The following is an 18754-nucleotide window of genomic DNA, read 5'->3' as shown; positions in this document are numbered from 1 at the left end:
TTTATGTTCAACAAATGAAGCAAATTTCTGATCGATTTTATCATATGAGACATAAATAAAAATGCTCTCCCTCTTTTATCCAGAAAATGTTCATTTACCTTAAAAAAAATTATTTCAGGGGTGACTGGTTGGGTCAGTCAGTTAAGTTTCCGATTTCAGCTCAGGTCATGATCTCCAAGTTTGTGAGTTTAAGCCCTGTGTTGGGCTCTGTGCTGACAGCTCAGAGCCTGGAGCCTGCTTCAGATTCTGTGTCTCCCTCTCTCTCTGCCCCTCCCTTGCTTGCACTCTACTTCTCCCTCTCTCTTAAAGATAAACATTAAATATAATTTTTTTAATTAAAAAATATTATTTCATTTTATTTCATATTTTCCTTACCCGTGACTTGAACAAGTGATCATATACTTCCAGTAGTCTAGGTAATGGCACTCCAATTTCATTCATTGTCTGTATTACAAAACCTACATCCCAGTTCAAAGTACAAACTTGCTGTTCTAAAAACTGCACAATAAAATCTGGAGAGGGAAAAAGATCAGAAATTAGAATTGTTAACTCCCTCCCCACCCTCAGCTTATTGAGCTATAACTGCCATATTACATTGTATAAGTTTAAGGTATACAATGTGATGGGATACACATACATATTGTGAAATGTTTACTCCAGTAAGGTTAGTTAACATGTCCTTCACCTCACATAATTACTATTTTGTTGTTGTTATAGAATTGGTAATTCCTGATACTAAAAAGTAGGCCTTATTCTCATTTTTTACTACTTGTCATGTCATAAGATTGTAACAGTAACACTCACATTCATATTTATGATACTTAAAATCTGAGACTGACCAATGTGAACATCCATGGGCAAGAGGAATCACCGAAAAGGCTGCCACTGAACCTGCGGCTCCTCTAGTATTTACCATACAAAAATTTTGCATAGGTAATCAAAATTCAAAAGCCCTAAACTTCTAGTTTGAAGCCCTCAGAAGTTCGTCATTGAAAGATGGACCAAAAAAAAAAAAAAAAAAGGAAAGAAAGAAAGAAAAAGGACTCTTCTACCCTAAACTTTATTGGGCTCAAAAATTAAAAATCCAAGTCAGTGGGTGCCAGGGTGTCTTTGTCAGTTGGTTGTCTGACTCTTGGTCAAGTCACGGTCTCATGATTCACAAGTTCAAACCCTGCATCGGGCTCTGTGCTGACAGTATGGAGGCTTCTTGGGATTCTGTCTCCCTCTCTCTTTGCACCTCCCTTGCTCACTCTCTCTCAAATAAACGTTAAAAAAAAGTAAAATAAAAATAAAAATCTAAGTCAAAGCAGAAATACCTCAAAAGAAATTATGTATAATGTGGCCTTTTTAAAATTATTAAAATTGTTAAGTTTTAATTTTGTCTTTATTCTCCTCATTAATGAAATATCATGGCAGTTTCAATCTATACTTACAAGAAAAATGGCATGACTATAATGATTTTATTTCTTGACATCTTCAGGGAAGAGGTCCTAAATCAGAGATGGTTTATAAACAAGTCTCTATCCTCATTTAAAAAAAAAAAAACAAAAAAGGGGCACCTGGGTGGCCGAGTCAGTTAAGCATCCGACTTCAGCTTAGGTCATGATCTCACAGTCTGTGAGTTCGAGTCCCGCATCAGGCTCTGTGCTGACCACTCAGAGCCTGGAATGTGCTTCAGATTCTGTGTCTCCCTCTCTCTCTGCCCCTCCCCTGCTCATGCTCTCTCTCTGTCTCAAAAATAAATAAAAACATTAAAAAAACAAAAAACAAAACCAAAAAAAAAAAAACCCACAAAGAAAACAAACAAACAAAAAACAGGGGTGCCTGGGAGGCTGAGTCAGTTGGGCAGCTGACTTCGGCTCAGGTCATGATCTCACAGCTCATGAATTTGAGCCCCGTGTTGGGGTTTGTGCTGACAGCTTGGAGCCTGGAGCCTGCTTCGGAATCTGTGTCTCCCCCTCTCTGTGCCCCTCCCCTGCTCACACTCTGTCTCTCAATCTCTGTCAAAAATAAACAAACATTAAAACAAACAAACAAAAAACAATTTAGGGGTGCCTGGGTGGCTCAGTCAGTTGAGCGTTTGACTCTTGATTTCAGCTCAGGTCATGATCCCAGGATTGTGGGATCGAGCCAGGCACTGGGCTCGGCACTGAGCATGAAGCCTACTTAAGATCCTCTCTCTCTCTCTCTCTCTCTCTCTCTCTCTCTGCCCCTCTCCCTGCTCATGTGCACTCTCTCTCTAAAAACAAAAAACAAAAACAAAACCCAATTTAATGTTATGTTGTGAGCACTTTCCTGGTTCTCAACATTTTTCAAAAACACTAGGTGCTTAACATTCTACGTTATGGGTGTATTTATGTTAATTTACAGTTGAAGAAAACATTATACATTGGCAAATGGCTAATAATTAAGAGTCACTACATAGATAACAATTATTGTCAGTATATTTGGATAAGAAAGGGGTTCAAAATTGCATTTTTAACACAACTATCTGCTATTTTAAAGAAAAATATGTCCTCAGTATAACAGACTGCAGTTGAATTAATCACAGATTGCCCATGCAGAAAAACACCAGCCATTTTTCTTTTCTCCTTGAACTTGCATAGCGTTACCAACAATATAATCATAACAGTTTGTTAGCACTATTTCCAGATAGATATATAAACTTGGAAGGTCAAAGAAAGTTTCGTATCTATTTATCAACAAATTTCTGCTATCTTTGGAAGTCTTTCTGGAGAGGCAGAATTAAACTGCTGAGCTAAACAGCAACAAAGAAACAATTCGACTCTGAAGAACATTGCATCTCCACTGCAATGAAGAAAACCATCAAAAGAAAACAAAACACCTCTGATAGCACTTAAGGTTATTGCTTACCTAAAGGAAAGAAGCGAGGTGTGCCAGCATAAATTTTGCCAAGGAGCACAACCTTGAGACTAAGAGCATGCATTCTATCCGGGGAGCTCAACGTCACACTTTCATTCAATTCTGCAAGAAAAAGACACGCCATTAGAAACCTAAATTGTTTTTTAATGGGAAATGTTTAAATTGGCTATTTTATTCTGTTTCGAGGTACAAATGCCCTAGAAATGATTCTAATATAATGAGCAGATACTCTGTTTCTGTTAGTGTTTGAAATACTCTTGTCTTACCAGGGCGCTCCTTACAGGATTCTGAGGAAAGTGTCTCAGAATCCCTTATTAAGAAGTACAACCACAGAGGCTGCTGGCTGGCTCAGTCAGTTGTGAGTCTGACTCTTGACTTCAGCTCACATCATGATCTTACAGTTCTTGAGTTTGAGCCCTGTGTCAGACTCTATGCTGGCTGTGTGGAGCCTGCTTGAGATTCTCTGTCTCCCTCTCTCTCTGCCCCACCCTAGCTTGCGTGTACCTCCCTCTCAAAATAAATCAACAAACATTAAAAAAAAAAGTACAACCACAAAAATGACACATCCTTTTCTCTGAGAGCCCTCTCCAGTATAAACTGAGGTCATTCTCTGGAGGACCACCCTTTGCCATGTCTACGTACCCTCCACTCACCCTCTACTCTAGATATAGGAGAGCCACTAGCAGCTTGCATTCCTCTACCAAGTCACTAAATAATGTATGCTAATATACCCGTAAGTGAGCACTTACCTTTCTCTATGATATCTTGCCAAAGTGTCTGCACCAATATAGGGTCTGAATAACCAGCACAATGAATTATTGCAAGCTTACACTCTGCAAGTTTAAACGGGTCAGCAAATTCCCCATAAAGCTGTCAGAGAAAATGTCATCATTATACATGCAACCAGAGGTCAGCAGTCAGAAATTAACAGTGATGCACTCTTTGACAATTAAAAGTAATCAAGGATTTTATTCAAAGTTCCTAATACATGATATAAAGACATGATGACATACAGCTGTCATAACCCCCGATTAAGAATGGTGAAGGCACGGTAAATACGTTTAAATAGATTTCAACATCTGTGCCTTTTTCCCCCTTTGGCTGGCAGGGAAATACTGCAATGATATTTCTTTTATAATTAGTGTTGTCTAAACTAGGGTTTCCAAAATCTTGGAAATACTGACAAATCTCAGAGTGTTTCACAGTATTTGGAGAAATGTTCAAGAATAATTGAAAAAGGAATTGCTCAGAAATACCGAGTGGGAGAGGCTTGAAGATACAAGGAAACATAAATTACTTTTCCAAGACAAGAAACAAGGCCATAAAATAGATGGCAGGAATTTTAACAAAGCCCCATGTGAGGCTGATAGATTTTTGGTAGAAAACGGCCTGCAAAGAGCAAGTAAACTCTTCCTAAGAGTAAGATACCACAGCAGTGATTTGTCAGCCCAGCAACATGCTCCCAAGAATGGCTTATCTTATTTTGTAGAGATAGATTAATCTTTCCCATGAAACACAGAGTAGAACACAAAAGAAACAAGGAATCTGTAGATATTAGGTGACTGCTAGAGTAATTCAACTTGCTTTTTTATTACCTTAGTTATGTCCATTAGTTCGGAATCCAGCTGAGAAATTGCATCCTGTACAGAAGAATGATGGGAATATTGCCTTTGTAGTGTCTCTTGTATCTGAAGTTGGATCCTAGCAACCTAGTTTGGATTTAAAAAAAGCAAGTCTTATGTTCTTTATGATAAATCAACAAGTACTTGAAGGAATGATTTCTAGTATCTGACTTTAAGTTTGTTAAAGTAAAACTAACGTATACAAAACAGCATAGTGACTATAGTTAATAACACCATAGTGCATATTTGAAAGGTGTTGAATAGATCTTAAAAGCTCTTACCACAAGAAAAAAAATTGTAATTATGTATGATGATGAATGTTAACTAGACTTAATACGGTGATCATTTTCCAATATCTAAAAATACTGAATCATTACATTACACATCTGTAATATGTTAGATGTCAATTACACCTCAATAAGAAAAATGTGTAAATAAAGACCTAAGAGACCAGTAACTCTTCATCACAACATAAAAGATTTCAAAGGAAGTATACTGTGGCAGAGAGCCTATGCTACCTCTAACATTCGTTCTTCCCATGACTGTAGCCAGATAATACCTAGATTATACTTCTCAACTCCTCTGCAGGGAGATACGGCATAAAATTAAGTTCTCTTCAAAGGAATGTGAGTGGAAGTAAAGTATGTCACTTCAGGGTTTAGGTCTTTAAGAGAGTGAATATGCATCTTACATGTTTTTTATTCTCTAACTCCCTTTGAGAGAAGAAAAAGGTAAGACCATAGGAGACAATAAAGCTGTAAAATAGGGTCTTGAAATCAATCAAGTGGAAGAAAGCCAATGGCCAATCAGGAACACCCACTCTGTGGATATTTGTGAATGACGAATAAGCTTTTGTATTTGGACCATTATACACTTCTGGGTCTCTTAATTAGGGCAGTTTAACCTACTCTATTTCATGTATCTACTCATTAGCTTCCAGAATAGATGGTAATTGTGATACAATGTCCTTGGTGTTGGAACAGTTGGAAAAAACCTTCAAAAAATGCCACAGAGAAAAAATTTTAATTACAGTAATGTGCTGTGACCCAAGTGCTACAGACTTAAAATCTTTTAAAATATTTATATCTAGGGGTGCCTGGGTGGCGCAGTCGGTTAAGCGTCCGATTTCAGCCAGGTCACGATCTCGCAGTCTGGGAGTTCGAGCCCCGCGTCAGGCTCTGGGCTGATGGCTCAGAGCCTGGAGCCTGTTTCCGATTCTGTGTCTCCCTCTCTCTTGCCCCTCCCCCGTTCATGCTCTGTCTCTCTCTGTCCCAAAAATAAAATAAAAGTTGAAAAAAAAATTTTAAAAAATAAAATATTTATATCTAAATATGAAAATAAACACATGTAGGCAGAAGAGACTAGAATAATGCTAACTGCTACTGACCTGTTATTGACTGGAAGGAAGCAGGAAAAATAGAATAAATGTGGCTACTGATCAATGCAGACAAAGCTTAAGTATCTTTAGCACTTACTTCCATTTTTTCTTCTAATTCATGAAGGAATTCACCATCTGCGGCTATTGATGAAATGGCAGTGGAACTTTTGGCACTAAGAATGGCTCGAGCAATGTACTCTAGTCGCTGCTGAAGTGAAATTTCTGTGCTGGGAGGAAAAACTCTTATTTTATTTATATGAATTCTTAAGGATCCAATATACAAATATATCAATTATGACACATTATTTTTTATACACCAAATGAACACAAAAGGCCATTTAAAACTTGAAAAAATTATTACAGGATTTCTAATAAAAGAGATCTACAATTTAAGGCATCAAAGAAATACTTAAGTTTATAGCCAAAAAAGTTACATCCTATTTTAAAACTTTAATTCAGTATATTAAAACTTGGATTCTTCTAAAACTAAAATTAAGGAAAACATTCTTGATTACTCCTCACATTCTTCGCTTCTCTACCTGAATATGGCCAATCTACATGTGATCATCCACAAAACTAGATTGACCTCTTAAAAACAAACACCCGATTATGTCACATGCCTTCACCCACTCCTTCAACCTCTGCTCCTTCTACCTGCTCCCTTGTTCACCATCTCCAAGCCAATGGCTTTCTTTTTTGTACTCTAAACATGATAAACTTGAATCGAATAGATTGCGTCTGCAGAGACCATTGCTCCATGCCTGGACCCCTTCCTCTGTTCTTTAACAGCTGCCTATCCGTGTCACTTAAGAATCAATTTTTATGACAATTTGTGAGGCCTCCTCTGACCAATCTTAACTAGAGCAGCTCCTCACTCTCGTCCTCATCCGGCAATTTCTACCATACTATCCTATTTTTATTGTATTCACAGACCCTGAACTTGCATGCACGAAATCTACCCACTGGAATGGGAGCTCCCTGGGAATAAAAATGGTGTTTATGTTTCTCACTATTCCTTGAACATACATCACTGGTGCTCTGGCTGGCTGGCTGGCAGATGTCAGAAAGCCCCAAACATGTATCCATCTCCATGGTTACCATCTTTAGTCCTTTCCAATCCCCTAACTCTATCAGATGTGGTTCTTTGACATTATAAAGTGACTTGGCATTAAAAACAAACACGCTAATTCATTTGGTTGGTGGGAACCTCTCAAAGCAAGCAGTATTAAATGTAACTTTTGATATCCCCATTACTTTCAATTTGAATCAGGAAAAAACTAGCTTTTCCTTTCAGAGATCTCAAACTGTCCTTCTGTATAACTATGGCTTCCATATTTTCTCCCTCCCTGCTCCCCCCCTGCAAAAAGCAAAAGGGAAAAAGAATTCAGTCCTTTCTCCCTTCTATCTTTCAAAGTACAGGTGTAGAGGACAGTTACTTCGCACTCACCATCTCTTAATGTTGCACATAAAGGACTATTTTAGGAGTCTGTTTAGTACATTTAGAACCCATTTCTGAAGGAGCTTCCCTTTCTTTCCCCTCTCATCTCTAAAAAATACATACTTGAATTAAACATATTAAAAGTGGTAACATTTCTAAATTACTTAAAATAGAACATTCTATAGCTACCAATTTATTTTTTGCAGACTATATATACAAAGAGTATAGTGATAAAAAGTAACATTACAGTTGGAAAGATATTTTATTGTGGAGAGAGATGGTAAGCTGAGAGCTAAATTGTGGATGGACAGGGTATCTCACATGAGGAGGAAATTCGGTTACACTGTATTATGTATAATGAAGATATGGATAACAAGTATTCTTAAAAGTCAGAGAATTTCTGAATACTTAATAACAATAAAATTATTGTTATAACAAGGAAAAAGGACAATAAATACTAATGGAAGAGCAATTAAGAACACATATATACATACTCACATTTGCTATTAGTCACATCTAGACTCTTTAAATTTATTTTACTTTATTGTATGTACATATGTATGTATTTTTTTTTTTTTTTTTTTTTTATGTAAGCTCTATGCCTATGGTGGGGCTTGAATTCACAACCCTGAGATCAAGAGTCGCAAGCTCTACTGACTGAGCCAAACAGGTATCCCCATAAATGACCATTCTGATTAGTTTGGTTTAATAACCGCTTTGCTTCAACAACATCCTCCTCCTAACTTAACTGATCTACAGTTTTTAGAAATAGCACTTGCATTATTTTGGCAAAGAAAATTCCAAATGAAAACACAGGGTCAAATTAATGATCTATCCAGATTGTATTAAATCGTATTTTGAGGGTTGTCTGGGTAGCTCACAGCTCAGTTGGTTGAGTGTCTGACTCTTGACTTCAGCTCAGGTCATGATCCCAGGGTTGTGGGATCGAGCCCCACAATGGGCTCTGTGCTCAGTGGGGAGCCTGCTTAAGATTCTCTCTCTCTCTCCCCCTCACTTGCTCTTTCTCTAAAAAAAAAAAAATTGTTTTTTGATATGATAATCGAACTAGAAATTTCAATGCTTTCTTTAACAAGATTCTTAATAATCTTCAACATATATGCTCAAAACTTTTTCAGTAATTTAAAACAATGTGAGAGCAGAGGAAATAAGTCTAGAATTAGTAAAACACTTAAAATTGTAAAGCCTTTGAGAAGTTTTTGTCCTTTTAATTAAGAATACTAATTAACTGCTTTTAGTAGGAAAGAATCTAAAGACAAACTTTAAAGAAAAGTTTCAGGGGGTGCCTGGGTAGGTCAGTTGGTTAAGCGTCTGACTCTTGATTTCAGCTTGGGTCATGATCTCATGGTTCATGGTTCATGAGTTTGAGCCCCACATCAGGCTCTATGCAGATGGCACAGAGCCTGCTTGGGTTTCTCTGTCTCCCTCTCCCTCTGCCCCTCCCCCAACTCTCTCTCTTTCTCAGAATAAATAAGCATTAAAAAAAAAAAGGATTTAGAAGACAGTTTGGATAGAGAAGGTATTGGGTATTTGGTACCTTCTACACACTATGAAAAACAAAAAGAGAAAACTGTAAACTTTCAGTCCAAGTAAAAGCATTAAAATTCTACATGCATATAACCTGAATGAGGTTTTCTTTCTTTCTTTTCTTTTCTTTTTTTTTTTTTTTTTTTTTTAAGTAGAGTCCACATCCAACATGGGGCTAAAACTCACAACCCTGAGTTTGAGTTACAGGTTCTACCAACTGAGCCAGCCAGACGCTATTTATTTTCTGAAATCTGGATGTAACCAGATCTAGGTTAGTTATCAATCATTCTTCACAGTGAGAATATTATACCATACCTATGCATGTCAGCCAATTTGGACAGTACACGAGCAGCATTACTAAAGCTTCTGTTCTTTTCATAATATCTCCACAGTAAATCCATATAACGAACTTTGTTTTGATCAACTTTGGCCATTCGGACTAGATGTGGCTCCAGAAACGGAGAAGCAATCTGCAAATTATACAGTTACTCAGAAACATTTTCTAACTATTTACTTGCTCTTTATGTAGTAACTATAACATTTTAAGACTACAGGTGTGCCGTGTTTCATGAATACATTAGCAAAATTATAATCCAACAGAGGACAGTTTTTCTCATTATATATGTATGACTTTTGTTTTATCAGAGTTAAAGAGCTGCTATGATACTTAAATGAAGCTGATTAAAATAATTACAATCCAATTATAAATCTTAATAAACTTTGAAAACAGAGCTACAGATTCCTAGACTCTTAACTCAAAGACATCCTTGCCATTATCAAATGTCATACATTTATTTTACAGACTGAAGAACACTGAGACTTAGGATAGTAAAAAGACATGTGTGAGGTCACATACTGAATTAACACACAGGTAACACCAAGTTTAGGTCTCCTAATTCATAATCCAGTGATTTCCACCCCACTGTATAAACAGCCCATATCAGCCTTAAAATAATGAGAAAATTAGAGCAATAACTTATTTTGCCCACTAGGAAAAGATTATTACATTACCTGGCTTTACTCTAACACCTAATGGTAGGTTCAGGATAAGAAAATGAATTTCCTGTAAATATATATATGCTTAATCCATTGTGTTATGTTACTTGAAAATACAAATTAACAATATTAGAATAAAAGTATTTTTTACCTGCAATAGCTTATCTGCAAGATCAGCTTGTATTAGCCAATTATAAAGGGCGATACTAAAGAGCTCATCTTTGGATCGTTGAGACAGTTTAAGCATTTGTTCAAACTAAAATAAAAAAAAAAAAAGGAAAAATTACCAGTTAAAGGCTGTTGCTGAACATCATGACCATCAACCTTATAAAATCCTGAAATCGAGAATCATTAAATGCTAAGTTCTCAGAGCTACTACCTTTCCCAAGAGGAGCTGTCACCACTACTACACGGAACTAAACAATGTAATTTCAGAATAAAAATATGCTATGTCTCTTACATGATGTCCTGCTTCTTCATTACTCAGCATATTGGGGTCAGATGACAGTACTGGAGGCCCAGGTTTTTTGGGTACACTGGGAGACTGAGGAGCAGCCTTACTTTGATTTACCAGTTCTTGAAGCGTGTCTGTAATACACTTGTAACTGTTTAATCTGAAAAAGAATGGAAAAGGAGCAACTGCATTATTTAATGAGACAGCAAATGACTTATCTAATTTAAATACACAGAAGAATTTGAAGACTATTTTGGGAAACAGATGTATGTACACACATATATTTGGATAAAATAATACAAACTGTATACTTTTTCTAGGTTTTAGGAACATCTGGTTAACCAAAAAAGACTGAAGTCATAAAAATGAATGTATCAATAAAATCACATTTTAGATAGGTTATATATTTTCTTTGTGGACACACATTTTTTAACAGTCATTACTAATTTGTGAACATTTAAAAATCATCCCTTAAAATAAAATATGCATCTTCACCCAGAACCAGAAATTAGGCAGGGGAAGAGATGGTTCCAAATAAGTTAGGTCATTCATTCATTCATTCATTCATTCTTTATTTAAGAGAGTGAACACACATGAGTTGGGGAGAGGGGCAGAGGGAGGCAGTGGGGGAGGGAGGTGGGGAGAGAGAGGGAGGGAAAGAGAAAGAGAAAGAGAAAGAGAAAGAGAAAGAGAAAGAGAAAGAGAAAGAGAAAGAGAAAGAGAAAGAGAAGGAGAAAGAGAAGGAGAAAGAGAAGGAGAAAGAGAGAGAGAGAGAGAGAGAGAGAGAGAGAGAGAGAGAGAGAGAGAGAAAGAGAAGAAAAGGAATCTCAGGCAGGCTCCACGCTCAGCTTGGAGCTCGATCCCACAACCCTGGGATCATGACCTGAGCCAAAACCAAGAGACTCAACTGACTGAGCCACCCAGGTGCCCCAAGTTATTTCACTTAAAATTGACATTAATAAAGTGTTATAGAAACTAGAGAGGCAAGTCCTTAAGAATATTCACCAGACTAAAACTTCTAAACTACGAATTATCCTAATTCAGTTTAAAAAAACAAGACATTTTTAAAAAAAAGTTTATTTATTTTTGAGAGTGAGAGCCCACATGCGTGCACATGGGGGAGGGGCAGAGAGAATCTCAAGCAGGCTCCACATTGTCAGCACAGAGCCCAACTTGGGGCTTGAACCCACAAACTGTGAGATCATGACCTGCACCAAAGTCGGATGCTTAACCAACTGAGCCACCCAGGAGCCCCTAAAACAAGACATTTTTAAGTGAAAGCAAAATCCAATTTTATAAGTGTACTTAAAATATTATTTCCTAATACAGTACTATCAATCAAACTTTACACCAAGAAAAGTCTGTAAGTCAACAATCTGCTAAGGTGATGAAACTTGCCTTTCTTGGAAAGCCTGCAGGCCCACAAGGTCTTCTTCTGGTTCTCCATGTTTATAGAAATGAAGTCCAAGACCCTGAGGATCTTTTTTTTCTGCAGCAGTAAGAGAGAGCTCCACCACACCCTCATAAAAACGGACTAATGAGAAAGGAAAAGGACCAAGTTAAGGGTTATTACTAGGCTGGATGTGTTTTCCCTTAGCTGGTTTATAAAAATACTGATCAAGGCTATTATTTCTCTACTGTACACTGGTCACCTGATGACAGTATCATATAAGATATGTCTGGTGAATCTACCAAAGAACAAGGTATCGATATGCCTAAAATGCAGCTATTAAATGCATCTTCTTCAATGGAAAAACATTTTCATAGTTAGAATAAAAGGGAAGGTTTCAGTTCCTGAATGGAAAAAAAAAATATCTCGGAGTTCAAAACAATATCTGTGCTAACAGTTATTACTTTTGCATGTTAGATTTGATTTAAAGTAATTTTATTTTATTTTTAAAAGATTATTTACTTATTTTGAGAGAGAGAGAATGCCCTCATGTCACAGGGAAGGGACAGAGAGAGAGGGAGAGAGAGAACTCCTAGCAGGCTCCGTGCTGTCAGCATGGATTCCCAACTCGGGGCTTGGATCTCACTAAACGTGAGATCATGACCTGAGCTGAAATCAAGAGTTGGAAGTTTCACCAACTGAGCCACCCAGGTGTCCCTAAAATAATTTTAAAGTAAGCAGACAGGTACTATTTTAAAAATTAGAAGAATTTAAAGCATCCAAAAAATAAATGTAACCCAGGAAGCTATCTAATACAGACAGTCGTTTAACTGGACAAGGACTGAAACTCCAGTGTGGGAAAGTTACGTTTCAAGATATAAAAAGAGCACAACAGATTTTGCAGAGGCTAGTACAGTCATCAAATACTAAAACACAAGGCATGAATTTCCTGTGTGGTATCACTTGGGCAACTGAAGTTGAAGGAGGATTTGCTTTTGGGAAGAAGCTCTTCATCAGTAACTTGTTCCGTCATTTGTCCCCCGAGTCAGGAACAAGGTATGAACATTTTGTTTCTCACCTTGTCTATACTGAGCACAAACATTGGAAAGGTCCACTTGATTGCTGATTTTTTGATATTCCTTTAAGGATTCCCTTAACATTCTTTCCTTTTCAATCTTATTTTGAACTTGTCGGGAACGCTGCAGAAGTTCATTTGCCTAGAATTAGAGATGACAAGAACTTAAGATATAAAATTCAGCACACAGATGATGCTATCAACACAAGTTTTGATCTGTATCTCAATATAAATCTCATCAAAAAATAAAAACTCTACAAACTTACTTCTTCTTAATTTTAGGCAGAAAAATTTTTGACCAAAAAATCCTAGCTATTCTTAATTCCTCTCACAAATATTTAAATCAAGATAGCTTTTGACTGGTAAATCTCTTGCCTAGTCAATACATTATTGGTCAGCAGGCAGTCCATTGTGATACTGATTTTTTAAATTATTTTCACCTGTAGGAAAGGATCAATAAAAATTGCCCAATTAACTCTAATTCATTACAGACTTAAAGTTTTAGTGATTTTTAATTTCTAAGGAGAAACATTACTTAACCATTAAAAAATATATGCTCTAGAAATGCTATCAAAATTCTTTATGAAAAACTTAAATATACAAGGATTTTAAGAAATGATATATTCCGACCCCTTATGCACAAAGACTCTGAGGCCAGGAGAGGTTAAGAGACCTACCCAAGGGACTTCATATGTTAAGTAAAAGACGGTTCCCGATTCCAGTTCTAGTGGGTTTTTCATACCATGAAACCTCCTGTAAGAAATACTGATACAGCTACTAAAGCATCATACCTTAGAGCAAACTGCATCATCAGTGCTATACAGAAGGGGGCAGATGTCCTGTAAGTGTAAACTAATGCCATCAACGGCAGCATTATCTCTGATGTAGCAGTTGATAAGAGAAGCAATTAATGCCCCAGTCAGTTCCTTGTCCCTGATGACCAGATCTTTAAATGTGGTGATTTTCAGTTGCTCCTGAAATTCCTAGAAGTATGAGAAAAATCCTTTTTTTCTATCACAGAGGAATATCCTTTTTCCACCCAGAATAAAATTTCCTTAATAGTTAATAAATTAACCAAGACATTAATAGATTCTTTTTTTTTTTTTTTAACATTTATTCATTCTTGAGAGACAGAGCATGAGCAGGGGTGGAGCAGAGAGAGAGAGGAAGACACAGAATCTGAAGCAGGCTCCAGGCTCCGAGCTGTCAGCAAAGAGCCCTACGCGGGGCTCTAACTCACTGACTGTGAGATCATGACCTGAGCCAAAGTCGGACGACCTGAGCCAAAGTCGGATGCTCAACAGACTGAGCCACCTAAGTGCCCCGACATTAATAGACTCTTTAATTAAAAAGAGAAGATATACTATACAGACCAACCCATTTTTGCAAATTTTCACAGAATCATACAGAGTCGAAGACCCATGGTATGACTCAATTTACAAATGAGCAAAGTAAAACCTAAGCAGAACCAAAATTAGAGACAGGTCTCCCGATTTTAGTCATAACCAGGAAAGAATAATCACTTAGCTATATTAAAAAATCTTGGGCTTATGTTTATTTTTCCTTAATGTTAGAATTCTATTTAAAGCCTTCCAACATGGGAATTTGATCTCATTTTGAACAAATTTGCTTATTAAACCTGAGCTCTATAGTACTGTGATGATTTATGCTATAGTAAAATATTGTTTAATGTTTATTTATTTTTGAGAGTGAGAGACAGTATGAGGGGGTGGGGCAGAGAGAGAGGGAGATACAGAATCCAAAGCAGGCTGGCCGCACAGAGCCCGACACAGGGCTCGAACTCACGCACCATGATATCATGACCTGAGCCAGAGTTGGACGCTTAACCGACTCAGCCACCCAAGCGCCCCTGTAAAATATTCTGTTGAATGCTTTACTACTATTTCTTTTTTCTAAAATTTCTGCTCAAATCCAATCTACGTTCCAATTTTTTGAACTAATATTTAATTTGCATTCCTTGAACATAAATCCATGATGTGAGGAAGGAAGCTTTGAAGATGGATCACGAAAAAGACATCTAGCCTTAAAATTTACCGACATTATGTTTACCAACCAATAAAACTAAAAATTAATCTACCTGGCATGGAAAAAAATGGCTTTCATAGTTAAACACATTTGCTTGAGTTTTTAAAAGGCAAAAAAAGTACAAAAAACAAACAAAACCATTAACAAAACTATGCACTGGACACTACTGGAAAGAATGAGGGGAATTGCCTTTTAACTTTGAAAATTGGTACTCAAAAGTCAAGAATTAAACATTTCAGGATAACTAAATAGACTAGAGGATAAGGGAAAATTTTTTTAAAAAGGTTTATTTATTTTGTGTATGAGAGAGAGAGAGAGCATGTGAGCAGGGGAGGGGCAGAGAGAGACAGTGAGAGAGAGAGAGAGAGAGAGAGAGAGAGAGAGAGAGAGAGAGAGAGAGAGAGAGAAAATCCCAAGCAGGCTCTACTCAGGGCTTGATCTCATGAACTGTGAGCCTAAATCAAGAATCAAGAGTTTGATGTTTAGCCAGCTGAGTCACCCAAGTGCCCCAAGGGATTTTTTTTGTTGTTATTTATTTTGAGAGGGAGGGAGAGCAAGCAAACGTGCAAGTGGGGCAGGGGTAGAGAGAGAGGGAGAGGGAGAGGGAGAATCCCAAGCAGGCTCCATGCTGCAGGACTGGATCCCACAACTATGAGATCTTGACCTGAGCTAAAATCAAGAGCTGGATGCTTAAATGACTGAGCCACCTAGGAGCCCAGGAAAAAAAATTTTTTTTCATAGGACTACAGTGATTAAGTATGGAAGAAATCACACATTGAGAAAATGATCACTTTATAATCCTAAATGAAATAATTGATTCAGGTAATGATTCATCAAATGATTGATGAAAGTTGGATGGGGAATTTCACACTGGCAGTACCTAAATCCAGTCATCAATCTTAGTATCACTAAAAGTTGGACAACAGTATCACTAAAAGGGTACAATTAAACCTTCTGTGTCTCCTAATAACTACAATCTGACACACTAACCATTTCATACGAAGTATTCTTTTCATCCTCAAATAAACTGACCTGAATTTAATCAAGGCTCTGTAGACTTAAGTTCCATTTTACAGAAAATACAGGAAACAGAGGGACAAGTTCACTCCAAGGAGGAAAAGATAACTTCAGAATGTTAAACATTCTTTGACCAATAACCTGATTCCTTCCTGGCAATAGCAAGGGAAAAAGAAAGGAAAATGGCTCTGGACTGACAGAGATTAAGAGAAATAACAATCAAATTCAACAAGCGAACCAACTATTTAGATTTTGATTTGAAAGACTCAATCTGTAAAAAGATATTTTTAAGACAGAGAACTTTGTTTTACCAAAAAACCATATATATATATACACACACACACACACACACATATATGTATATATATGTATATATATATATATATACATATATATATATATATATATATATATATATTTTTTAAGTAGGCTCCATGCCCAAGCGGGGGGGGGGGGGGGGGGAGGGGTGTTGAACTCATGACCCTGTGATTAAGACCTATACTGAGATCAAGAGTCAGATGTTTACCCAACTGACTGAGCCACCTAGGTGCCCCTATTGTTAATACTGCTAAATATGATAATAAAATTGTTATTCAAAGAAACGTCCTCCTTTTATTTATATTTTTTAGAGAGAGAGAAAGAGAACGTGAAAACTGGGGGAATTCCAAGCAGGCTCCACTCTTTCAGGATGGAGCCCGACTTGGGGCATGATCCCATGAACTGTGAGATCATGACCTGAGCCGAAATGAAAAGCTGGATGTTCAACTGGCTGAGCCACCCAGGTGCCCTAAAGAAATGTCCCTTTAAAATTTTTATTTTATTAAAAAATTATTTATTTATTATTTTTTTCAGGCAAACTGCCACATACAAATACAGTGCCTCATTTGGATGTCTGGAACCTTGGAAGCTTGACTCACCTACTTCTCCTACAAATGGACCTTGAGAGCTTGTTTGGAGATTTTAGTAGGGGAGCACAGCTATTCATATACCCTTGACCAAAGAATAGTCCTCCTCTATCAGGGAAGATCATCCTCTGAGCACACAGCTTTGAAAGGAAAGCACATTGAATGTTGAGGGAAGAATGGGACACTTGCTTTGCCAGTCAGATAGGCCAAGTCAACAGTGGTGATCAATGGGGCTGACAGATGTCACAGCCAGGTCGCTCTTGCATCCCACCATTTTTTAGAAATACACAGTAGGCATGCCTGTGTGGCTTGGTTGGTTGAGCGTCCAACTCTTGATTTCGGCTCAGGTCATGATCTCATGGTTCGTGGGATCGAGCCCTGTATCAGGCTCTGCACTGATAAGACTGCTTGGAATGTTCTCTCTCTGTCCCTCCCCTGTGCTTGCACACTCCTCAAAATAAATAATTAAGCATTAAAAAAAGGAACTACACAGTAAAGTATATAGACATGAAATGACACGATGACTAGGATCATCCTTAAAGTAATTCAGTAAAGAAAATAGAGAACAGACTAATGAGAGTTGATAAAATCTTGAAAATGCTGAATACAAGTAAAGTGTATATGGGGACTGTAATGTAGTATTTATTCTTGTGTATGTTTAGAGATGTTCACAGATGTTCACAATTAGGGGTGCCTGGCTGGCTCAGAAGGTAGAGCATGTGATCTCTACCTTGATCTCAGGGTCATGAGTTCAAGCAGGTGTGCAGCCTACTTAAAAAAAAAAAAAATAGAAATGTTCACAATTAAAACATAGATAGGAATACATTCCCCCCAGTGGAATGCCTAACATTTATATAAATGCAAATTACCATTATACTTAAAAAGGATTCAAATGAGGACAGCAAAAGAAATATGAACCATTCATTTCTTACAATGGTAAACACCTTTCTTTAAACAGAATGTTTAGAGGCACATGGATGACTCAGTCGGTTAAGGGTCTGACTTTAGCTCAGGTCAGGATCTCATGGTTCATGGGTTTGAGCTCCACATCGGGCTCTGTCCTGACAGCTCAGAGTCTGGAGCCTACTTTGAATTCTCTGTCTCTCTCTCAAAAATAAACATTAAAAAGAAAATTAAACAAAAAAAAAAAAAAGAACGTTTAACTCATTGGACTCTTTGAAATTACATGCAAAAATTTTGTGTATGTGTCTGTATGCATTCTTTGAGGGTGGGGAGAGTTTTGATCAGATTGCCAAGAGGATCTGAAGTCCAAATAAAGGTTATAATCTATTTAAAAAGATATTTTTAGGGTGCCTGGGTGGCTCAGTTGATTAAGTCTGACTTCGGCTCAGGTCATGATCTCACGGTTCATGAGTTCAACATGACAGCTGACAGCTCAGGGCCTGGAGCCTGCTTCAGATTTTCTGTCTCCCCCTCTCTCTCCACCTCCCCCACTCATGCTCTGTCTCTCTCTCTCTCTCTCTCTCAAAAATAAACATTAAAAAAAAAAAATCTTTGGTAAAGATTTCATTCACATACCAAGATAAAGTTCTCACGTATTGTAAAAACTTACAGTTTTGACCAAGTGGATCCCCCAAGTTTTCATGCTTTAGTCCAATCTTGCTATAACACACTGTCATCATAACCTAAATACTTCCGAAAATAACCCCCTCTCAAACCCAAGTGTAAGACTAAAGCTCACTCAAAAGAAAACAAATAAGCATAGTATTAACAGTATGATCTTAAGGGGAAAAAAAATCCTACCTTCTGAAGTTCTCCTACAATGACAGTGAACTGATGTTCACAAAGAAGTTTCCATAAAGCCAGAGCCTGGTATGATTTTCGAACCAACTGCTGGATTGCCTGAAGTGAAACCTTTTCACTCAGCTGAGCCTCTAATTACAAAACACAACTAATGAAGTTTTAAAAAAATGACATAGTTCATTTTAAAGTAAGGCAACACTTTAACATCAATAAAAACAACTACAGTTAAAGGTGAAATCCT

At 37.2% G+C, this 18754-nt stretch overlaps 1 protein-coding gene across 1 annotated transcript in view; it reads right to left on the bottom strand.

Moving 5' to 3' along the window:
* The window catches only part of NUP155 (nucleoporin 155), a 72063-nt gene that overhangs the window by 2255 nt on the left and 51054 nt on the right, over nucleotides 1-18754 (bottom strand). Inside the window, exons 22-33 of the mRNA XM_011286474.4 lie at nucleotides 18514-18644; nucleotides 13573-13764; nucleotides 12785-12923; nucleotides 11715-11850; nucleotides 10323-10476; nucleotides 10014-10118; nucleotides 9182-9336; nucleotides 5981-6110; nucleotides 4479-4592; nucleotides 3633-3753; nucleotides 2875-2985; nucleotides 376-512 (exon numbers count right to left, since the gene is read on the bottom strand). Of these exons, the coding sequence (XP_011284776.1) occupies nucleotides 376-512; nucleotides 2875-2985; nucleotides 3633-3753; nucleotides 4479-4592; nucleotides 5981-6110; nucleotides 9182-9336; nucleotides 10014-10118; nucleotides 10323-10476; nucleotides 11715-11850; nucleotides 12785-12923; nucleotides 13573-13764; nucleotides 18514-18644 (1625 nt within the window). The remainder of the gene's footprint in view (nucleotides 1-375; nucleotides 513-2874; nucleotides 2986-3632; nucleotides 3754-4478; nucleotides 4593-5980; nucleotides 6111-9181; nucleotides 9337-10013; nucleotides 10119-10322; nucleotides 10477-11714; nucleotides 11851-12784; nucleotides 12924-13572; nucleotides 13765-18513; nucleotides 18645-18754) is intronic.

This window comes from Felis catus, chromosome A1 (genome assembly GCF_018350175.1).
Source record: "Felis catus isolate Fca126 chromosome A1, F.catus_Fca126_mat1.0, whole genome shotgun sequence".
Lineage (NCBI taxonomy): Eukaryota > Metazoa > Chordata > Mammalia > Carnivora > Felidae > Felis > Felis catus.
This window is presented reverse-complemented; position numbering and strand designations above follow the sequence as displayed.